The sequence below is a fragment of the Danio rerio genome, chromosome 13 (genome assembly GCF_052040795.2).
Source record: "Danio rerio strain M-AB ecotype USA chromosome 13, GRCz13ab, whole genome shotgun sequence".
NCBI classification, from domain to species: Eukaryota; Metazoa; Chordata; class Actinopteri; order Cypriniformes; family Danionidae; genus Danio; species Danio rerio.
In genome coordinates this window covers 9,614,486-9,639,745 of record NC_141033.1, presented here as the reverse complement: position 1 = coordinate 9,639,745, position 25,260 = coordinate 9,614,486, and the positions used below count along the sequence as shown (strand labels likewise).

The following is a 25,260-nucleotide window of genomic DNA, read 5'->3' as shown; positions in this document are numbered from 1 at the left end:
TTCCAACACACACTGCAGTTGACACTGGCGTCATTACGGCGCACTTTTAGAAATACACTTTTTCAGAATGCTGAACAGCGCTGACCCAAAACCTAAACATATCAGTCACTGCGACATAAGCAAATCATCCATAAATATTCCAATGGTTTATTGTGAAATCAGAGCTGTTCAGAAAAATGTATTAAAATACAAACGTCGTAACATGAGAATGTGAGACTCAATACAAAACATCAGCATTTTCACAATAAGAGCACCCAGTTTTATTAAGGTCGTTGAGTGTTTGTTGCCATCATGACAATCCTAAACAAAATATTCAGTGATATTCCTTCAAATCAATACTGATAGTGTAGTTTGCGCAGACACACTGAGGTTTATCCAGTGTACAGAAGTCTGAATCATCCACATTATTTCATACGCTTCCAGAAACACGTTTACTACACGAATGTCCAGCGTTTGCTAAAACTGTTCAACTCTTTAGATGATTCCTTTCTTACAACATCTCCAACTATGACAGCTTCTCATTACTCACCATTTCTTAATCTTACTAAATACTTGACTTGATGTCACTCTGTGGACTCTGGGGTCATGTGCAGCATGAGCAGGTCGGCCCCCCGGCGGACCACCACATTTAAGCTTTCGCTGGTCCTCACAGCATTATATATCTCCTCTGACGTGTTCACCTTTACCCCATTGATCTCAATAATAACATCTCCTGGCTTCATTCCGGCTCTGCAAAACAGAAAACAGGAAATGACATCATCAATAGGATGCCTTACTCAACAGCTGATAACATCATGTTCAGAGAGCAGCACACCTGTTGGCTGGAGATCCTACAATCACACGGTGGATGAGAACTCCATGAGAAACATCAGGGAAGGACGGGTCTCGCATCCTTAGCTCTTCGATTATACTGAGGAGGGGAAAAGGAGAATTTAAAGATGATAAAAGACTCACTTCAGTGCAAAGTTTACGGTTTAAGGATTGATTGATAAATAGATAAGATAGATAGATTCATAGATAGATTGATTGATTAATTGATAGTTTGATAGACAGATCAGCAAAACAATCAATATTACATTCGCTTCAACCAAAAACACTTCAATGTCTGCGGTTTAATTACTCTTGCTAATAACATGATAAAAACATCCGAAAAGCATTATTCCAATAAAACATTTGTTTTTAAGTTGTTTTTTTTGTCACTGCAACACAGTAAGGCCTTTGTCCCGCTCTTACATTTCAGGTAAAACTAGACAAGGTCGACTGTGATTGGCCACTTCTCATATCATTTAAATCACTGCTTCGGAATCACGGTAGATTGTGTCACGGTAGTATTTTTGCATCAAATTGTCACAAAAATTCACAAACATTTTTTTTCGGGCGTGAAAAAAGCACTTTTCAACAGAACAAGCCAATTTTCCAGGTATTCCAGCACTTGAATTTCTAAGAGCCAAATCTAGTGGCATATAACAAAAATCTGTAGATTCCATAATGTATGAATTTTGCTCTCCTGTAAAATTGTAATAAAAGTGTTTGGCACCTGGGGGTCAAAGTCAACATCATCACTCCAATGTAACGCCTTTTCGATCCCGATTCTCCAAACCAAGACTCTGTAAAAAGACCCAATAACCATCTGTCAGTGAAAAAAAATGCTGTCACAGACAAAAGCAAGCAGCTGTGAGGTCATTCTTACTCTGTTTGTTTGCAGATCGGTCTAGAAAGAGACGGACTCTGTCTGAGGGAATAGCGAAGGAAATCCCTGCTGTCACTTTCATGGTATTAATGCCGATGACCTCACCATCCTGAAGAGTACAAACACGACACATCAGTTTATTACATAAGGCTAGAGTATGGCCAGTACAATACAATATTGATGAACATTTGAAAACAATTCACGTTCTTAATATGACAGTCATGAAGCTCTGTGTTGCTCTGAAGGTCCAGCAATCTGTAGTCAACTACTAAATGTGCACTAATAACTTTCTCCTTCACCTTATTGTACAATAATAATAATGATATATAATAATATAAATATAATAATAATAATAATAATGTCATGTAATTTTGGGGAGTTTCATTCTTAATTTGTCGACTTTAACTGCAGTTTGGCACTTTCATTTTCAGTCAAGAACATTTCATGCGTGCCCCCATGACAAACGACATATTGGATCCGAGGAACTGCTAGAAGAGTGTAGTTTTAATGGCCTACTTCGCCATCTGAACAACAACGAACACCGATTGCTTACTTACCAAATCCGTAGAGACAGGACAATCAACGCGAACTGGATTTGCGTCTTTTTTTATAAGAAGACGAGTGGCAAATCTGGATTTCACCATTTATAATACAAAAAGCTCTCGGGTAAAAATTTTCCTTACAAACATATTTTTGTTGCGTGTTAGAAGACCACTGTAGACCACAAATGTGGGTCCTTTCTCATCACGGGGAAATGAAAACAAAACCTTTGTTGTGGCACGTTTATAAACAACACTGACGACCCATGTCTCTGAACAATTCCTCTTCTTCCACATATTTTATTTACGGTTAGCAACACAACGTCATGTCTCTCTGAATACTGTAACAGGTAGTTTTTGAAGCTATCATGCATATTAATAAAGTTGCACCTCATTCACAATAGAGCACGCTGATTAGTTCGTCTTTCTCTTGAATTAATGATGAACGCTCAAAGACGTCACATTGTACCCGCTGGTACAGACACCCAGTCTCCATGCTGGAATTTACACAAGGAGCTCATGGTCTTGACGTAGCTTCAAAATTTATTTTCAAACCGGAAGAACGAATTTGTTTGAAAGAACGCAAAAACAACCAATTTTCACTTTTATTGTTAAATATGTGTCCTAAGAGTGTTTTTAGCAGCGTGGAACATATATATGACTATTAACATCTCAAAAAATGTGTTTCGGTGTTTCGTGACCCTTTAACCCAAAAGGCAGAAGCAGTGAGTTGAGTAAATGTCAGCGACTCACCAGGTTTATGAGAGGCCCTCCTGAATTTCCAAACTGTAAAGCAGAATTGTGATTGAGTGATGGAATGCAATTCATTAAATGATGACATACATTTTTTTTGCATGCAACACCACCCAGTTTCCAGTGCTCTTACATCTATGGTAGCGTCCGTCTGGATGTAGTCCATGTTGGAGTTGGATAGACCCAGTTCTTTACTGCCTCTCTGAGCAGAGCTGACGATTCCAGATGTGATGGTGTTTTTAAGAGAAAAGGGGCTCCCCATGGCAACCACAAATTCACCTTGACGCACATCAGATGACTTGCCAAGACGCAACGTTGGTAGAGGATTCTGGGACAAGACAGAGAACACAATGACACTATGTCAGACTATATGGCCATGTACTAGAACTGTGGTAAAAGTAAACTGTAAAAAATCTATTGCAAAAATGGCCTTCCAAACATTAAAGCCTCCTCTGTTACTGTTGGTTTACCTAAAATTGTTGACTATAATTATTCTTTAGTTGCTGTAATACTACTGCATTTAAAAATCTGAGGATACAAAACCAAATGTCACTAAGGTTATCACAATTTCGAGTTTATTTCCATATTTGTATGCGGCGGCTCCTCCTGAAATATTAGTGTGTATGTAGCCTAAATACAGTATAATCAGATTAATGGGTTAACACTAGGGCTTGATATTAACACCCACCAACCGCAGGTAGACTTTAGCTGTGGCGGATTAGAAAGCCACTCCCACTAGCCACTTTGGCTAGTCGAAAATCATTTTTAAATTGTATTTTTTTTTAAGCAGGGTTCGACAATAAGGATGAACCTCTAGAAATGAGAAGCAGCCCGACTGACAAAAACAACTGTGTTCACGCAAGCAAAAGAAAGCAGATGAATACAGAATGTTATGTGATGCGCGCAATTTTTTAAAAGCGTGCACGATCCCATTTCCTTGCGTGAAGCAACCTTGACTGGAAACACAATGCTGCGATCGGTTCTGTTAGAAATAGACTTGACAAAAAGTGATACACATCCACCATTTTCAAGAGCTCGAGATTAAAAAACAAAAAAAGAAGGTATTTTATGTATGCAGCAGCAGTTGCAGCTTTAGCTTTAAACAATCTTTGAACAGATAATTAATGGGCCTAATGTTAACTGTGTGCGTTTGATCATCCTTTTATTATTGCACACGGTATGTTTTTCACCTGCTTTCTTTTTTTTAATATGATTTAATTTTTCTTTTCAGTAATATTGATTTAATAGATTAACCTTAATGTATAGTTAACTGCTGATCTGAGACCTTTAGCTAGGACAGACTACTTTTCATAGTTTTAGACAGGCTACACGACAATAATTGTTATTTAAGTTTTATTTAATAAAAAGTGTATGCATATTATAACATTTATTTGGTAGCTTTTGAAATTTTCTAATTATTTAAAATTATTGGCTAGGAAATATTTATTTATTTATCTATTTTCCAGTGTGGTCAGAGAAAAAATTGGTACAACCTTAATGTTGAGCCCTGATATAATTACAAAGCAACACCATGAAACCACTACCGCTCATGCTCATTGAGCAAAGTCATACACAACACATCTAAATCAAGTAATTTTGCAAATATATTTTCCCAACAACAAAAGTGAAAATGGCGAGTGGCTAGTAAAGTTAAAAAACTACTAGCCATATAGGCTGGTGATCAAAAAAGTTAATGTAGAGCCATTAAAAAACATTAAAAATCATATTGACCTCACACTTTTAATGTACTAACAGTGATAAAATGTTTTAGGTTTAATTCTTAAAGGGTCACGAAACACCAAAACACATTTTTTGAGCTGTTGACAGTCGTATATGTGTCCCACACTGCTAAGAACACTATTAGGACACATATTTCACTAAAAAGTGTAAATTGGTTGTTTTTGCGTTATTTCAAGCAAATTCGTACTTCCGATTTGAAACAAATTTTTGAAGCTGCGTCACGGTCATGACATAATAGCGTTGTATTCCAGCGTGCAGACTGGGCGTCTGTGCCAGAGTGAGTCTTATTACGTCTTACAGTGTGATGCATTAATGCATGAGTAACCAAATCAGCCAATCAGCACGCTCTATTGTGCAACTTCATTAATATTCATTAGTGTCACAGTGTTTTCACGACAGAAACGCAACGTTGTGTTGGCAAAACAAGCGTGAAGTGTTGCTTTTATAGTTTGCTGCCATTAAGTTTTGTTTTCATTTTCTCTCTGTGAGAGCTCATCTGGGGCCTCATGTACGAAGACTTGCGTGGAAATCTTACTAAAACATTGCGTACGCACAAAGCTGTAAATGTGCGTACGCAGAAAAAATTTCAGATGTATGAAACACTGCGTACGCCGAATCTCACGCATATTCTTTTGTACATCTGAATGAACGTGAAACTGAACGCAACATGCACGAGCACAAAACCCCTCCCTGCCTCCTCCCCCGTATGAATATGCTAATGACTATGCTAATGGAAAAACCCAACGAAAAAGCAACGGCAAAATCAAGCAAAAAGAGAAACTTTGAACAGAATGTGAATTGGAGGTGCTGCTTTCGGAGGTAGACCGGAGAAAAGCGGTGTTATTTGCAAGTTTGTTCTCCGGAATTAACAACAAAAGAAAAAAATAGAGTGGGAGAGTTTAGCTGATACGGTTAACACAGTTGGGTCTGAACATCGCACTGAGTGCATTTAAAAAAGAAATAGTGTGGTTTATATCTGTAAAATGTTACAGTTCCCTTAGCAGTCTCAGTGGCGCACCTCATAAGAATCATGTAATATTGTACTGACACGCTTGAGCATAAACTCGGCTCGAATCCAGCGTCTGATGAACTCTTTCTTCTTTTTTTCCCCGCTACATATCAGATTTTGCCCACTATTTATCACGAGAAAGACAAGTAGGAATCATCAATAAGTTTGTGCATCATATTTTATTTGCACATTTATTGAATGGAAATGTTTCTGATTCACGCATGCAAATTTATCTTCAGATAGTGTCTTTATAGCAATGTGCGTGCAGTAGATTGCTCAGATTACATTGGGAAAACAGGCGACCGCTGCAAATTGTGCTTTAATGTTTAGCTGGTCAACTGTGTGGTATGGAAATCTTACATACCTACTATATGAACCCGTCTCATACAGCTGCCATTGCAAGGATCAGACACTTTGTAGAGAAGAATTTAACACAACTGCCTCTAGGAGTCGCCAATGGAAATAAAACAGACACGCACAAAAAATGTGCGTACGCCTGCCAGAAAGCTGCCGTGAACCTGCGCACATTCCCACGTTCAGTTCATTGTTAGTAAATCCAAACGTGAGCGATTCTGAGCGTGAAACCTGGCGTACGCAAAGTTTTGTGCGTACGCAGCGTTGATACATGAGGCCCCTGGTGTCACGTGAGGATTAACAGTGTACGCGACGCTCGACAACAATAACTTGCGTGTCTAAGGAGGATTATTGTTTACCTGAGAGCTGTTCTCATCTGCAAACGCTGAGATCCGGATTCGCTTGTAGTCTTCTCTTCATAAAGACGCGGCTCTAGTTACTGGTGATTGTCCTGTCTCAACAGATTTGGTAAGTGAGCGACCAGCACTCTTTGTTTATTCAGTTTGTTCGTATCGAACTAAGTTAACTATTGCACCGAGTCACCGAGTGTAAACACGTTAGCATCACAACCAAACTTTAACCTCGTGTAGGGTTTTTACCGCATTTTGTGACCGAAATAACACACGCGGCTTTCTGACGCTACATGCTGTGTGCATCTAAGTTTCCGGGAAATGCGGAGGTTTTTTTTTTCTCATTCGCCGTGCGGTATTAAACATTGCATGAAAAACACACGCTTAGAGCAGTTCCTCAAATCAAATATCTTGTTTGTCGCGAGGGGCATGAATGAATTCCCTGAATGAAAGAGCCAAACTGCAGTTAAAGTCCAACATTTAATAATTTGGCAAATAATTCGACTACAGATGTCCATGTAGGTTAAACACCATCACTTTCTCCTGTGTGTGTATTTTGACTCTGAAACTCGCGCGTGCCCAAATAGACACTCCCACACCCTCCCACTTCAGTTTTTTTAACACTACCCCCTAAACAGAGCTGGACACGCCCACTTTTCTGACTTTTTCCAAAGTAGAGGTGTGAAAACACCCTGCTGAGACGAGGGGGTTTCATGGCCCTTTCAATGACGAAGTTAAAAAAAAATTACTCATTTGATAAAGACCTTTTACTAAAAATGTAAATTAATAAAATGAGTCCTTGTTCTTACCATATTAAACTATGACTCAATAAAAATAATGATGCACCAATACCATCTTTTTGGAACTGATTCGATTTCAATCCCAAAATTCTGAGTATCGACCAATACAGATCCGATCCCGATACTGTGCCATTTTTTTTTAGCATAATACAGTTTCTATGGTGATGTGGTCCAGCTTATGTTTCCTTTTTTAATAGTATGATTTTTCTTTGAACTCTGCAACAGCCAACCACTATTGACCCTAATCAAAACACAAACTGATCTGTTAAATAAACTATTGTTATAAATAAAATTACAGTCAAATATTCAGTTTTCAGAGCAGCCGGTACTAGGCTAAATAATTTTCTGTTAATGAAAATCTATATTGTGATTGTCAGTTTCACTTTTATTAATTTAATCAACAACTTTGACCACAATGAGCCAGGCTTACAAACTATCCTAAAAGTATTCCCCTCGAAAGAATAAACTTATTCAGAAGGATGTGAGAACAGAAACTTTTAATGTTACAGAAAAATTTTACAGAGCGGCACACGTCACATCAGCCGGTGTGTGAATGAAGTGCTTGATGCATCACTGAGACAGCGCGCAGTCCTCCGCTATCTGCAGACACTTCCAATCCAAAACAGCAGTAAAAAGGAAAGAAATCAGTGTGTTAAGGATCTGTCCAATGTATTATTGAGCCTTTTCTAGTTTTAAATTTCAGGTAGGCCTACTTTGTGTGTGAAGAGCAGGTAATAACCCACTCAGTTCCAGTGTTGCGAATGCGATCTGCTGATCTAACAGCTACATGATTTAGAAACAGAAATGAACTCGTCGTTTAAGGTCGAAATGAACCAATTTAATGCACAACTAAATGCATTTCTCCACTGATTAATATTTATTTAAACTAACAGGAACAAATAGTGTTGGAGAAAGTTTTTCATGTTGTCATGAACGTGACACGCAGTTTGAATTGTAAATAAATGGAGAATGATTGACAGGCGCAGCGGAGGGGAGCGCAGAACTGAACATGAATTTAAGCATGTGAATATTGATCTGTACTTCACATTAAACTATAGAATAGCTTCAAAAAATTTGGGATACAGTAGGCCTACAAGACAACTTTCTACTGTCTTATAAAAGGCTACCTTTCTGGCTTTTGTTTGCTTATAAATTACACAGAATATAGAGCACGTGCAAGATGGGATTTGCAGTAAAAATATGCAGTATCGAACCAATATCCAATCCAAGTATCAGGATCGGTGCATCCTTAATTAAAAAATTAAATATCCCCAAAAGATTACATATGTTAACAGTACAACCTCAAAGCTCCATCTGTACCTTAACATTGATTTTGATGGTGGCGATGTCTGCAGCCTGGTCCACATCCTGAACTGTGGCGTTGTAAGTCTCACCATTGGTCAGTTTGACACGAACACCACGCTTGTTGGCGACCACATGGGCATTTGTCACTATCAGGCCATCACTACTTACTATAAAGCCAGAGCCATTCGAGATGGGTACCTCACGACCAGAAAAGGGGTGTCTGAAAAGAAAGTCTAATATTAGTCAAAATGAAATCCCTGACACAGCTGAAACTAAAACCATCTGGTCATCTAAAAATTGAAACAAGTGATCCAAAAAGTCCCTATAGAGAAAATCAACATAAAACACCCTGCTGAAAAAACCCCAATGAAAACAGAAGTTTTATTAACTCTATTACAAACCATCAAATTTTATCTATTAAAACCAGTACAAGTCCCAAAATGGGTTCTTCTGTATTTGGGACTTCTACCATTATGATTTGTTTTAGGGATGCACTATATATTATCGTTATCGGCCGATAAATGCTATTTTTGAGATTATCGTTATCGATGAGATGTCTAAATTAGGCCGATATCTTTAAGCCAATAAATTACGTCATTGTACAGAACTGCCTGCCTCGCGCATGCGTGTTTAGACTTGTCCAGAGCACTATAATGGATCTCTCCTCACATTGTTTATTCCTTCAATGTCCGTTCTTTCTTCATGTGGTATTGCTGTGCATTAATAACTCAGTAAGTCACCATGTTCCTTTTCATTGTACATATGTTTGATTGAGTGTCATTGTGTATTCTGCTTTAAATCACCTCAGGAAAAATATTACATGTGCAAACATCACAGCAGAGATGCACATGTGCTTAACAACTCGTTGAGCTGTTTGTAATTTAATATGATTATTTGTTATTATCAACGCATTGCTTGCCATGTGTTGTTATCAATTATAGGCCTATATTTATCGGCTATCGGCCTCCAATTCTGAAGAGTTATCAGTTATCGGTATTGGCCAAAAAAATCCATATCAATGCATCCTTAATTTGTTTAATTTTAAAATGCAACAGCAATATTTTCAATTCAAATAAATGTATTTTCAATATATCCATTGAACAACTGCTGTTACAACGTATGTGCTGGTTTCTCTTGTTATTTTAGCAAGACAGCCTGATCAGGTTTTGCAAATTTAGCCAAGCTATTTTAGTTTTAAAGGGATAGTTCACCTAAAAATGAAAGTCTGTCATCATTTACTCACCCTTCACTTGTTCCAAACCGGTCTGAATTTCTCTCTTCTGTTGAACACATGATAATATATTTTGAAGAAAGCTGAAAATCCATTGACTTTCACAGTATTTGAAAGACTAATAAAAGTTTGGAGCAACTTGTGTTTGTACATTTTCATCTTGGGGCTATTGGGGTAAAGTTGGTTTTATATTGGCAAATTTGTTCATTTATTGTTTGTTCAATTTGTCTTTGTATTGTTTTACCATGCTAATTTGAATATTCAGTTAGAATTATCATGCAAGTGTAAGTTCAATACAACATCAACACTATCGAATTAACTGTAAACATGATTGTACTTTGAAAGTCAATGACTGCTAATATGATTTCCCAATTTAGAATTCGCAAATAATACTTTTCTGAAATTATGTTATTAAGGAGAATGTCTGGAAATGCGAATATAAAACCAGCTTTACCTCTATTTTAGGGCTAAATGACCGAGGTATTTGGGTGCTATATTCACACAGTGTGACTTTCTCCTTACTAATATAATCATACTCAAGTAAAAGTACCATTACTTGCCTAAAAATGTAGTGTGAGTAGAGTAAAAGTATCTGTTGTAAATATTACTCAAAGTATGAGTAAAAAGTTGCCCTTTCAAGAGTAGTGAGCATTACCTTTTTAAAACCTGATGCGTTTACAAGTAATTTGTGCAGGTGTGTAAACGTAACATTCTGTAGTGCATCAAGTTATTGCCCAGCAGGCACACAACATCATAAGACATTAACATTAGGTTAGATGGTCTAGCCAGCATCTGAGGATAACGTTATTTGTTCAAATACAACATCAAATGACGTTGATATTTGGTTGACTTTAGGTTGTGTTGGAAAATGACCAAAATCCAATTACGAGCAAACATTTATTCATTTTCTTGTCGGCTTAGTCCCTTTATTAATCCAGGGTCGCCACAGCAGAATGAACTGCCAACTTATCCAGCAAGTTTTTACGCAGCGGATGCCCTTCCAGCCGCAACCCATCTCTGGGAAACATCCACACACACTCATAAACTACGGACAATTTAGCCTACCCAATTCACTTGTACTACATGTCTTTGGACTGTGGGGGAAACCGAATCACCCGGAGAAAACCCACGCAAAGGCAGGGAGAACATGCAAACTCCACACAGAAACGCCAACTGAGCCGAGGTTCGAACCAGCGACCTTCTTGCTGTGAGGCGACAGCACTATCTACTGCGCCACTGCCTTGCCTACGAGCAAACATTCAATGTCATTTTGGCATCACATGCTGACACTTCCATGATATTCATTGAAAAACAAAATGCAACATCCCCATGACACTGGGGTACAACTTCATACTGACATCATGTTGACATCTTATGCCTGCTGGATGTTCCAGTGCCATTTCGATCATCATACTGTAAACATCTGTCATCTTCTCATCAGTGACATGCATCTTATCAGTCTCTGGGTCAATGCATGTAAAGATTTTGGACATCTTGTACACTCTTAATGCTTCCAAACAGCTTGCTGCAATTATAAAGCGCACATGTTTTGAAGTAGGGTTGGGTATCATTTGGGGTTATTTCAATATCGGTGCTAAATCGAAAACTGTACCAGTGCCAAAACCGATACTTTTTAGGCACAAAATTATTTGACAAAAAAAAAATATTTTAATCATTAAACAATTAAACAATATAATTATGTATTTATAATAAATTTAAAGTAAACATCAATTCATAAATTATATATTTGAATTGCATTAATATATTTGTTTTGATTAACCTTATTTTAAGGTAGTTCATTATGAGGCGATTATCCTTCTATGTGAGATATGTTTGGACAGGAACCACAGGACTGATTTTTCTAATCCCCATAGACAAAAAAAAAGTAGTTAAAGTAGTTACTTAAGGGTGAAGAAAAGTAGTGGAGTAAAAGTACTGATTACTGCACTAAAAATGTACTCAAAGGAAAGTAAAAGTACACATTTTTTAAACTACTTACTAAATTACAATTCCTGATCAAAACTACTCAATTAACGTTACAGTAATTTGAGTATTTGTAACGTTAATTAGTTACTTTACACCACTGCTAATATCACTTCAGAAAAGTATTGCTTGCAAATTCTAAATAGGAAAATCATATTAGAGGCCTTTGACTATCAATGTACAACATTGTTCAGTTAAATTGTGCTAAAGTTGTTTTGAAGTCATACTTACATGCGACTGCAGACTCAATATTCAAATTAGCGTGGGACCGTTAAATGAGCGAATGTTTGAATGTAAAATCAACTACCTCAATGGTGAACTATCCCTTTAAGAAGAATTAGCATCACTTGTCAGCAGGTTAGTCACTTTAAAAGCAGGTAAGCCCAGTTTTAGATGTTTTCAGAATAACTAAACTGTGTCATTGTATTATTATTATTTCTCTTTTTTTGACACACTCACCGGCCAACGATTTCGATGTAGACCACAGCAGGGGTGGACTTCTCCACCACATCCGCGATGAAATTATACTTGTACCGCGGGCTGTCAGGTTTAAATGGAGAAGCACACTGGACAGTAGGTAATATGCTATCAATCAGCAAATTCTTAACCGCGGCTGTCCTCTGTAGGGCATCTTTATTGTCTTCTCCTCTTAATGAAAATACAGCCGCTGCTCCGCCGAGTCCCAGTCCGAGCGCGAGCGCCAGTCGAGATGTGCCACTGCCGCCTCCTGAACCCCGCGGTGGATCCACAGTTTCAACGTGTTCCTCTTTACCTGAAGAAGAGTTAGAAAAGTGTCCTAAAGCCCGTACTGTCGTCAAGTTCAGCTGCCGGCTGCTGTCCCGATGACATCTCGTAATTGTCCTTAGGAGACAGCGATTAACATGCGAGGTTGCCATGTTGCATCAGATGTTGAAAACACTCAATCCCGATAGAAACAGGACTTCACATCACTGCGTCGAATACATTACCTAAAGTCTAAGTGAAGATAATGATGGTAAACCTATTTAATAAGGAATATATGGCTGAATGCTCTTGACATACGCTCGTCGATGTGTTCCTGTCCAGTCCTTGCTCTGACTGGAAGGTTTGTCACTATACCGGAAGTGGTAAATGGTCTTGAACACGTCTGCGCATGTTTGGACATGTCATGGGTAACTCACAAACTGAATATGAGGATATGGCAAGCCGTTTATCATTTAATCCTTATAAGGTTATAGTATGTACAGAAGGGTTGGGGAGTAACTAGTTCCATGTATTGGCGTTACGTATTATGCCGAAGCATGTTAATGGGACTTTTAATTTGCCAGTAACCTGGTTAAGTACTTCCGGCGTTTGCCAATGCAAAAACCGGCGCGTTTAGGGTCTGTTTTCTTTAAAAATCAACGATCTTCAATAGCTTACTGATATCCGATATAAAGTGGGTCTCAGATTGTTCATGAAGCACTGCATTTACCCGCAATGTCCTCATAATATGAGCATTTATTTTATCCCAGTAACTTCAATGGAGTTTCTGCGCTAGCCTGCCGATTCTGACGGGCGCGTGCGAGTAAACGGCTTTTTGTCTCGTTTTACGCTTGAGCAACTAAATGAATGCCAAAGTTAATTAAACTGAATGTATTTTAATGACATTACAACATAGATACTGTAAAAGGAACCGTATAAAATGGAACAAGTTCACAAATAACAACACCAGAAGTTTATCAGCATGGGAAAAACACTAGCTTGGCTTATACTCTATTTAATTACAAGATAAAAGTAACAGTAATTTGTTACAGTTACTGATAAATAACTGTAACTATAGTAAACATATATATATATATATATATATATATATATATATATATATATATATATATATATATATATATATATATAGTTTACTGTAGTAAAGGCTAAAGTATACTATGGTAATTACTATTAGTTCATGATGCATTACTAATACTACATTATGTAGTGTAATTTATTAATGAAGAGTTGTAAATTATATATATATATATATATATATATATATATATATACACACACACAATATAATGCTTACTTCTAAATATTAAAAACTACAATAGAATATTAAATGTGTAACACCCGGTTTTATTGGATATATTTATGTTTTGTTTCTGTTTAGTACAGCATATTATTTACAGTAAATAACTGAACAAGCCTGCCTCATGTTTTATTGACAGTTTAATTTATCACTAAGATATGATTGACTTGAATTAAGTTCCATCGATGAATTTAAAATTGCAAAAAAAGAGCTTGTATGTATTTTTCATTGCAAATGCCACAAAAATCACCCTGCACAACTAACTAAAACTTTGATTTTGTAACAACAGTAATTTTTTTTTTTTTGATATAGTGGCTGTACTTTAAAATTAAATTTATATAATCTTAATTGAAGTGATGAAAAGTTCTAACAGTAACAGAGCTACTGTAAAGCCTGATTTATACTTCTGCGTCAAACACCGGCGTATGCTACGGCGCTGACGCATAGCCCTTCGCCGTGGCCATCGCCGTCACTGACGTGCACCTCTCAAAAAATGTAACTACACGTCGCAACGACGCGTAGCATAAGCTCTGTGATTGGTCGGCTTGGTAGCGCTGACGAGTCTGGGCGGGACCGAGAGGCGCGCGAATGGCGCGACGCCGCGCGAGCGATTGTTTACAAGTGTGGAGTCCCGTGAAGGAGCTCCGGATGGAAAGTTTTGTTTTGTGTTTACCTCATAGTTAAAGTTGTTGCACGTCCGCCGGTTCCTGCCTCAAAATGAGCGAGTTTGAGCCACTTGTACATCCCGGAAGTGTTCAGGAAATGCAAAAAAGTAGCGAAGAAACTCGACACAGAGGAACATTTACACCTCACTGCCAACTAGCGTTTCGGAAGTGTTAATGCAGACCAACAGAGACAGCGCGCAGAAGTATAAATGCACAGCCATGTGCGTTGCCTGCGCCGTGGGTTACGCCGGTCACCTGACGCAGAAGTATATAAAAGGTCACACCTGCTTGGTATAAATGCATGAAAGTGATTTAGTTGAAAATATCCATTAGAAACTTAAGTAATCAGATGTCATCAGTTACTTTTATAATGTAACTGAAAAGGTACACTACTTATTACACTTTAAATAATTTGTAATCTGTAATTATTACATTTCCAAAGTAACCTCCCCAACATTGATGTACATGTTAAGATCAATTTGGTTTTATATTTGAACATTCCTTCATTTAACTGTCTCTATAATCTACCATGCTACTTTGAATATTCAGTCTAAAATGGCATGCAAGAAAGACTTGAAAACAACATCAGCACTATTTATTTGACTGTGAACAATGTTGTACTTTGATAGTCATTGGCTGCTAATATGATTTTCCTATTTAGAATTAACATACTCTTCTGAAATGAGATTATTAAGGAAAATGTCTGAATATCTGAAAATAAAACCAACTTTACCTCAATGATGTACAGCATGAGTATATAAAGTTAGGTTTTAGTGCCTCTTATAATCTGTCAAATACTTATTATTTAGCTACAGGCAGGAGTGTTAATATAGCTTGTAAAATTGAAGAAATATTACATTAGTCTTCATGAAATCAAAATGTAACATGCATGCTACTGGTTGGGAGGAGGGTGTGAAAGTCAGTTAATGACTAGTAACAATATTTAGTAGTTACATAATTTATTAATATTATTTTGATTATATTATTAATTTAGTTGTGTATGCAACAATATACATGTTCATATATTAGTCAATTTGTTTGTGTGTGTGTGTGTATATATATATATATATATATATATATATATATATATATATATATATATATATATATATATATATATATATATATATATAAATAAATATATATATATATATGATTACTTTTAAACTTTTAAAAATTATGCCTTTATTATCTGTGTCCTGTCACTGTCATTCTGGTGCACTGTAGAAAGTTCTGTCATGAAAACAAATTCCTTGTACATGTATTTTTTCTGAAATACCTCTATATAATGAATAAAAACTAGTCCATAACATGTACTAGTTTAAAAAAAAGTTCCAATAGTATCAAAGAGGAACTTTTGTGTTTTAAAGGAATACTGCTTCATTATTTATTATCTCTCATGTGGTTGTAAACATTTAATAATCTCGTTCTTCTGTTGAACACAACAGAAGATACTATGAAAAATGCTGGTTGCTGGGACATATACACCCATCAACTTCCACGAGGGAAAAATACTATGGAAGTCAATGGGTCCTAGCAACCAGCATTTTTTCAAAATATCTTTTTGTGTGTTTACCAGAAGAAAGGATTCATTATGGGGCGTACTATCCCTTTAAGAATTAAATATTAATACAGCTTGCCATACACCAAAAACAACATTCTATATGGTACTACTAATTTGTTCATTTTATCGCAGATTAAACCTAAACAGAATGCAGTTATCAACAGATGTGTAATAAATATTATGAAACATTAATCTGGTGATGCAGCACTATTGCTGCATTCAGAATCACACTAATATTTTGCAGCAAATAAATGAATAGAGCAGGCGACGCAGTTGCGCAGCAGGTAGTGTTGTCGCTTCACAGCAAGGTTGCTGGTTCGAGCCTTGGCTGAGTCAGTTGGTGTTTCTGTGTGGAGTTTGCATGTTCTCCCTGTGTTTGTGTGGGTTTCTTCCGGGTTCTCCGGTTTCCCCGACAGTCCAAAAAAATGCGGTACAGGTGAATTGGGTAGGCTAAATTGTCCGTAGTGTATGAGTATGACCTGTAAGGGCATTCGTTGCGCTAAACATATGCTGGATAAGTTGGCGGTTCATTCCACTGGGGCGACCCCAGATTAATAAAGGGACTAAGCCGAAAAGAAAATGAATGAATGAATAAATGAACATGAATACCTTTCTTCAACACACTTCTCATGGAACTGTTATTTAATATTGTAAAAGACGAAACATCTTTAGTTTTCAAATTGATGAACCATATCAACCACCTTTTATGTTCTTAATTGAGTGTAATTATTCAATAAGAACTTATAATATTTGCAGCTATTGTGAACTGCCATTCAATTTTATAAATATTCATGTGAGGATACAAATATTTAAGCTAATGAAGAAAGCAAAACATTTAAAGTAATTATAATTAATTTGCATACCAGACCATTGGACAGTGGCACTACAGCCACAGCCATATCACCCTGCAGCCCAAGACCGGTTACTCACTGAAGCTAAGCAGGGCTGAGCCTGGTCAGTATCTGGATGGGAGACCACTAGGGAACACTAGGTTGCTGTTGGAAGTGGTGTTAGTGAGGCCAGCAGGGGGCGCTCAACCTGTGGTCTTTGTGAGTCCTAATGCCCCAGTAAAAGTGAAGGGGACACTACACTGTCAGTGGGCGCCGTCTTTCGGATGAGACGTTAAACCGAGGTCCTGACTCTCTGTGGTCATTAAAAATCCCATGGCACTTCTCGTGAAAGAGCAGGGGTGTAACCCCGGTGTCCTGGCCAAAGTCCCTCTATCGGCCCTTACGATCATGGCCTCCCAATCATCCCCTTCCACCGAATTGGCTCGATCACTGCATGTCTCTCCACTCCACCAATAGCTGGTGTGTGGTGAGCGCACTGGCGCCGTTGTCCTGTGGCTGCCGTCGCATCATCCAAGTGGATGCTGCACACTGGTGGTGGTGTGGAGAGACCCCCCCTCATGATTGTAAAGCGCTTTGGGTGTATGGCCATACACAATAAATGCGCTATATAAATACACATTACAAAAATAAATACACATTACACTTTTAGAAATCAGTAAATACATCCTAAACCAATTTTGAAAAATGAAGAATCTTTGAAATACAATTTGAAAAAAAAAAAAAACTCTTCAAAACAAAGAATCTCAAGGTCAAAAACACTCATTTAAAGTGATTTGGAGAAAACAAAATTTATTTAAACAGCTTAAATGTTGACACAGACAGTATAAGTTTTATATATACAGATATTTTGTTCATCAAACCTTGTAATTATCACTGAAAAGCAGTCCGTTTGACAACCCGTCCTTGTTTATCAATGGCAAAATTGTAATTTATCGGATTGTCGAGAGCCTCTTCAATCCGCTGATCTAGATTGTCCAGTGTGATGAAGTTCTTTGCCTCTTCCTAAAACACAGATGCAAAGGTAAGAGAGAGGTTAAATCTATAAAATCTCATTTATTACAATAAATTATTTAATTTTTAACAATAATCATAGTAGTAGTAATTATAATAATAAACATCCTTTTAAAAACAATATTTTAAATGATTTCAGTTTGAGTCCTAGTAAAATGCAAAACCAAGAAAACCGTTTAAATGTGGACACAACAAAAGCCTTAAACACACCAAGTCGACGTTGAAGAACTAGCAAAGCATTTGCATTTGGTCCCATCTAGGCTGGGGCAGTATCCAAATTCCTCCCTATTTCACCTCAGTATCCGGTATTAGCGTTCATAATAAAAAAAAAAATGACATAAGGCTCAGACAGCATCACCAAACTGTTGGCTTGTGCCTTGTCTTTTTACCTGTCAGCTTGCGGTTTAGCAATCTACTGCAATATGCAGTCTATGAGCGACTGCCGAAATACCTTGGCGGCTAGAATGACCGTTCCTTTTGAACTAGTACCGCTCTTTTAAACTTCTTCGTCATCATTTGTTTCACCTTTGCAGGGATGGATTTTAACGTTGTAACAAACCATTTGATTACTTTCTCGCGCTCATCGAAATGAATCACATGACTATTCATTTACCTACTGCGCAAGCAAACCCAAGCCCGGCCCGACCCCGTCTAAAATGATAGAAATCAAACCCGAACCCGTCGGGTCCTGCCAGGTCCCGTCGGGTTTGGGCAAAGATCTTTAACTCTAATGCAGACCTCTAGTCCATATTTACCATGTCTTCCTTCTCGTTCAGTCGAAACCGGAAATACTGCCAAACTGCAGGTGTGCGACTAGCCACCTCTCCCTCTCCTCCACACTGTCCCGTGATGACAATCACGCATACGTATTTGGAGGCATTAAATAAAGGATATTCAATATTGAATACTTGTCTCCTATTTAAGTGCATTGTTTTTAATGACGGTATAACGGTATTGAAACTGACGCCGTTGCTATTTTTAGATCCTGCGGTATACCATATTACCGTATTACCGCCCAAGCCAAGTCCCATCTGGATAAAAAACTGTGCATGAACACAAAACAGATGACCACTGACTGAAATAAGAATGTGCCTGCATGAGAACATCTACAACATGACATTTCACAAAAGGAAATTGGAACTACTGCTGCACACTAGTGATGGGACATTTGAACAAAGGCGTTGGCCACGAGTTTGCCAGATGAAATACGAGGCTTGTGTCATTGATATAGAAATTACAAACGAGGCCTCAGGTTGTGCAGAATACATCAATCATTCACAGTTCTAAACTCGCGCCACCCTGCGGGTGTTTCAAACAGGTGTCAAGAGTAGCAGAAGTGGAGATAGAACTAGTTTCAAGGAGTATTGATGTTGGAATACATTTGACTATTATATTAGGTTAAATTAGTTGTAGCATAGGAACGTATATTGTTATTATTAATTTATATACTACTATTATTATAATAAGGCTATATGGTGGCGCAGTGGGTAGCACACTCGCCTCACAGCAAGAAGGTCTCTGGTTCGAGCCTAGGCTGGGTCAGTTGACGTTTCTAAATCGAGTTTACATGGGTGTTCGCGTGCGTTTCTTTCGTGTGCTCTGGTTTCCAGCACAATCCAAAGACGTGGTACAGGTGAATTATGTAGGCTAAATTGTCTGTAGTGTATGAGTGTGTATGGATGTTTCCCAGTGATGGGTTGCAGCTGGAAGGGCATTCGCTGTGTAAAAAACGTGTGCTGGATAAGTTGGTGGTTCATTCCACGGTGGCGACCCCAGATAAATAAAGGGACTCAGCCGAAAAGAAAATGAATAAATGAACGAATGAGTTATTATAATGCATTTTAACACAATTAATATTTTGCTGTTCTTATTGTCACAAGCTCACCAATAAATGAAAAAAACTAAATACAACTGTGTGATGGAGCTTCAGTGGTTCATGAAATCTTATTTCATATTAGTATATACATACCATTTTCACAGCACTCCTTGCTCACCACAGAGGGATTCACAACCGCCTTCTTTGTGTTCCCTCTTGACTTGCATCATTTGCTTTGTCACTTAAGTTTTTGTTCTCATGCTCTGGTTTGCAGACGAACAGCCAATCAGAGCACTCTTTCACTGATGGACACTGCTGATTCTACATGCTGAATCAGGCAAACTCACTCCAGCATGAGGCTGACATGTGGAACAAGCCAAACAAACTAACCTGACAGACGCAGGGTACATGCTGGAATCCTAAAGGTAATTTCCATACACTTTCAAGACTTTTTAAAGACCTTTTTTAGAATATTTCGCCACTTCAAGTTCTAATCAGTATCAACCCTTTAATTTATTAAACAGTTGTTAATAAACAGTTGTAGTTAAATAAATCAATGGAGCACAACCATGCAACAGATCTCTGATAAGCTCAGAAAAAACAAAGCTTTAAAGAATAAATGATGCGGTTGTTTTCAGTGACCGGTTTCAGCCACTGTTTAAACTCATCTTTCTCCAACCAGGAGTATGCAAACTCTATGGTATCGCTCTAGGGTTTCGCTACATGTGGAGAGCGTCACATCACACTCCTGCATTTGTCGCAAATTACATGACATCACCCGGATGGAGGAGCATGGCCTGACGCGCCCCAGCCCGAACCAATCGCGTGGATCGAGCACTCCGTTGTTGATATCAAGAGAAAAATAAATATATTTATGCTTTTTTGGAGTCAAACACTTTGACAAGACCTCATAAAAATGAGATAAGGACTTTTTAATACCTTTTAAGGGCCTTATTTTTCTCATAATTGATTTATTAACTTGTAATACTTTTTAAGACACCGTGGACACCCTAAGATGCTCATCGACACTGCCTAATGTCTGACTGTCAGCTTGGTGTGTCCCAGCCTTAACAGATATTTATTTTAACATATCAAAGTACAGAAAGACGCACCTGTAGTTGAAGAATTTGTCTTTCTTTCTCTTTAATGTAGTTCTCCAGCTCTTGTTGATGTAACATCGCTGCTTCTTTCCTCTTCTCTTCTGCGGCCTCAGCCTCCTTCTGAACGCGCTGCTCTCTGGAAGAACAGATCAAACAAATTCATTTCAAACTGCAAGAAAGTTTTTTTTTTTTCACGCTCACAATTTTCAGCCAATCAGCAGTGAGCTACTGAAGCGGAATAATCTTCTCATCACAAATGGCAGCTTACCCTGTCAGCTCATAATTTGGACTTTATAAATCTGATAATTTTGCCACAGGTTAACCATAGGTCATTTTAAAAAATGAAATATTCAGAAGAGCGTTTTTAAAAGACATGTTTAAAGCTTTCCCTCACAGTAAACACACCAAAATAACTTACCGTATTACTTGTAATCTGTGGTTCTCAGCATCATTCCAGGCCATGAGGGATTTATGCTCTTCAGCATCTCTTTTTGCTCTCTCCTCTGCCACGGAGCCAACCTCCTCCTCATATCGCTTCCTCAACATATTCTCCCTGAACTCAAGTCTACCAACAACGGAAAAAAAAATACTATAGTAACTTATACCAAAGAGTACATTTTTAGACCATACTATAGTCAAGTGTATTATATACAGTGTTGGGGAGTAACTAGTTATATGTAACGGCGTTACGCAATTTAATTACAAAATTAAAGTAACTGTAATTCATTAAATTACTGAGAAGAAACGTGTAATTAAATTACAGTTACTTATGAAAATGTTAAAGATCTAAAACATGAAAATGTTAAATCTGAATATGTTGAATAATATTGATCTGTTGCTTTGCCTGTTTTGATGATGCCTTCTGCTAAGGCCATTTATTAAAGCGGCGCTATTCTGATGCTTTTGATTGGTTTTCCGGTTTGATTGTGGCACACCACGTCTACCAGTTGCGTTAATCCTTTCTGCCGCTGAAAGCATTAGGTTACTTCAACCAGTCTGAGAGCTGCCACTATGGGGAGTGATAAAAATGCATTTCATTGCTGGAAAATTAAAAGTATTTCACCCTGAAATCTGAGCAGGGCACACGTATAACAGTTCAGTGCAAAAAAATTTTGCCAGCTGTTAAAATACTTGACACCAAAGGCTTCATTGTCAAACCTGAGGAAGCATCTTACGTATGTAACCTAGCCTTTATTTTATAAAAGCAAATGGTTTTGACATTATCACGAGTGTACATAAAGAAAAACAGACCCTTTCATTTCGAATGATATATTATGAATCACAGAATTATCGATTTATGAAATTCAGGGCACCAGCAGACTCCTCTGGCCAAAGCAATTTTATCACATTAACAGTGTTGGGCAGTAGCATCGCTACAAGTAATGACGCTACTAGCTTAACTAAATTTCTCAGTAGCGCCGCTACTTTATAAACCAAATAGCTTTTCAGTAGCGAAGCTATTTTATTAGTGAAGTAGCGCAGTAGCGTTCACACAAGCTACATTTACCAATCACAGATCAATAAGTAAAGGCACCGACATTCACAGAGCTGTGAGGCCGGTGTCTAGGGTAAAGTCTAGATCGGACACGCAGTCGGCCAAATGTGCGATATTCACATTAATATAGCAGCGGTTTTTATGACACTGTTTAATTTTTTTAAATATTTTTACAGTACTGTGAATGTTGGGTTTAGGGTTGCGGTGGGGGTAAGCAATAAAAAAATACAAATTATTGGGTAATTTAATAAATAACATAAATAACACTTAGTATAACTACTGTTTTCACAGTGCTGTGATGGTTGGGTTTGAGGTTGGGGTGTGGGGGTAGACGTTAATAAAATTACTATTAGTTCATGATAGTTACTAATGATACCACATTCATTCATTTTCTTTTCGGCTTAGTCCCTTTATTAATCCAGTGTAGCCACAGCGGAATGAACTTCCAATTATCCAGCACATGTTTTACGCAGATGATGCCCTTCCAGCTGCAACCCATCTCTGGGAAACATCCATACACACTCATACACTAAGGACAATTTAGCCTACCCAATTCACCTGTACCACATGTCTTTGAGCTGTGGGGGAAACCGGAGCACCCGGAGGGAACCGACGCAAATGCAGGGAGATCCTACATTATGTAGTGTAATTTATTAATGAAGGGTAGTAAATATACAATATAATCCTTATTCCTAAATATTTCTAGTTGCTACAAATTACTAATGTTTTAAATGTGTAACACCTGGTTTTATGGGATTTTTAGTTTTTGCTGTTATATACTATCACTTGTTTCTGTTTAGTACAGCCTATTATTTACAGTAAATAATGGAACTGAAAAATTCTGCCAAATATGTTTCATTGACAGATTAATTGATCACTAAGATATGATTGACTTGGATTTAAGTTGCTTCAATTTAAAAATGAAAATTGCAAAAAAAAAGCTCAGATGTATATTATTATTGCAAATGCCACAAAAAAATCATCCTGCACATCTAATTCAAACTTTCACTTTGTAACAACAGTGAACTATTTTGTTGTTATAAGATCTGGTTTTGTGGTGGCTGCACTTTAAAATTAAACTTATATAATCTTAATTAAGGTGATGAAAGATTTTGAGATTCTAACAGTAACAGAGCTACTGTAAGGTCACACCTGCTTGGTATAAATGCTTGAAAATGATTTAGTTGAAAATATCCATTAGAAACTTAAAAGTAATAAAAAAAAAGTAATCAGTTACTTTAATATTATGAAGAAATCGAAAAGGTACACTACTTATTACATTTTAAATAGAGTAATTTGTAATCTGTAATCTATTACATTTCCAAAGTAACCTCCCTACACTGATTAACTTATACAGCATGTATGGTACTATTTACAAAACTTTGTTAATGAATACCACAGCATACTGTAGTATAAACTGTAGTGAACTGAGGATCTGTAATAGTAACGTTATAGTATACATTAGTCTAAAAATTACTACAGTAAACTGTTGTGTATTGTGTACTATAGCTGGTGTTACCACAGCAACTAGCGTTACAGAACTGACAAAACAGATGAACGTTACTTTATTATACCTTGTTCAAAAACACTAGTCAACACAAATAACAAAAAGTGTCTATTTCATTAATAAGGAGGTTATTTGAGAGACACCGTGACCTTGATAACTATTAATGATCATTACTCTTACCGCAGGGCTTTAAGGATCAGATTGTACTCCGTGTATCGCTCCTTCATGGTGATCATTTCCACTGGATCCACGGGCGGAGGAGTCTTGATCCGTCCGATTTTTGACTTCGCTTGGGGGTCTGTGCGAGATTTTCTTCCCCTGACAGATTCGACCAATACAGCAGAGCGAGGGGCGAGAAGACGGACTGCAGGAAGCGGACACCGCGATAAAGCTCGCAACATGTTGACGAGTGTATGATTAATGGTAAGCGTCTACATATAAAACACACAGTCTGGAATCCTAAAGAAGCGCAGCACAAGTAACGTTAACAAATTCAAGCATGGCTTTCTAACATTGAGCATCTACACTCGGGCTGCCATGTTCTTGAACTTTACCCACGGAAGATGTTTCTTTTGCTCGACCCACAGTTAGATAAAGGCGAAGCGCTCTCTACTGCCACGCGCTGTCAAAAAGCGAAACTGCAAACACATTCTCTGGGAGGGGAAGCGTTTGGAAAAAAAAATCATTCTGTTGTTTATAGAGGTAAAGTTGGTTTTATATTCGGATATTCAGACATTCTCCTTAATAATATAATTTTAGAAAAATATTCTTTGCAAATTCTAAATAGGGAAATCATATAAGCAGCCAATGACTATCAAAGTACAACATTGTTCACGGTCAATTAGATAGTGCTAATGTTGATTTGAAGTTATACTTGCATGCTAATTCTGATCGAATATTCAAAAGTAACACAGTAAACAATATAGAGACTTCTAAATAAACGAATTTGCGAATATAAAACCAACTTTACCTCTATCTGTTGCTTAACGAGTTTATTAACCCTCTATAGGGCACTGTCATTTATAAATGGCAGTAAGAAAATTCCATTTTTTAAAACACTAATGATTTAGCCAACAAAATTAAATCTTTGTAATGTCACATGACATCTCCTTAAGCCAATAAAACTAAAAGATAGTCGCCATTTGGTTTACATAATTAGAAAACACAAACTAAACAAGACATCAGCACACATTAGGTGATGTGCTCTCAAGGTAAGATGGTGAGTTCATTTTTAACTATAAAATCTATTTTAAAAATCTTAACCAAATAAACATATTGTACATTTTAGAACGTTTTCTAAAGATTTGTGTAAGTTTTTATCAACGTTTTAGAAAAACAATAATTCAAAAGCATAAAAATGTGTGCTTTCCCAGAGATGGGTTGCGGCTGGAAGGGCATCCGCTGCGTAAAAACTTGCTGGATAAGTTGGCGGTTCATTCCGCTGTGGCGACCC

General features: G+C 37.4%; 3 protein-coding genes and 1 long non-coding RNA gene across 9 annotated transcripts in view; 1 reads left to right on the top strand and 3 right to left on the bottom strand.

Annotated features, from left to right (window-relative positions):
• Nucleotides 1–25,260, bottom strand: part of si:dkey-33c12.4 — a 213,937-nt gene that overhangs the window by 134,302 nt on the left and 54,375 nt on the right. The window lies entirely within an intron of this gene.
• LOC100149563 lies at nucleotides 128–12,865 on the bottom strand. 6 transcript variants are annotated; one of them, XM_087277299.1, is made up of 9 exons: nucleotides 12,214–12,834; nucleotides 9,784–9,820; nucleotides 8,556–8,760; nucleotides 3,116–3,310; nucleotides 2,983–3,015; nucleotides 1,691–1,799; nucleotides 1,538–1,607; nucleotides 815–910; nucleotides 128–729 (listed from the first exon to the last, which is right to left on the bottom strand). In XM_087277299.1, the coding sequence occupies exons 1-9, from the start codon at nucleotides 12,263–12,265 to the stop codon at nucleotides 564–566; spliced, it is 963 nt and encodes a 320-aa protein (XP_087133425.1). In that variant the 5' UTR covers nucleotides 12,266–12,834; the 3' UTR covers nucleotides 128–563.
• On the top strand, nucleotides 12,010–23,139 carry LOC141377134 (uncharacterized). Its single transcript, XR_015505686.1, has 3 exons — nucleotides 12,010–12,111; nucleotides 19,980–20,130; nucleotides 20,388–23,139. It is a non-coding gene; the product is annotated as an uncharacterized LOC141377134 (long non-coding RNA).
• On the bottom strand, nucleotides 16,655–24,332 carry mrps26 (mitochondrial ribosomal protein S26). The gene is given in 5 exon segments (NM_001002418.1): nucleotides 16,655–16,912; nucleotides 17,523–17,880; nucleotides 20,818–20,941; nucleotides 21,224–21,370; nucleotides 23,988–24,332. Coding segments are annotated over 4 exon segments (624 nt in total). The 5' UTR covers nucleotides 24,209–24,332; the 3' UTR covers nucleotides 16,655–16,912; nucleotides 17,523–17,748.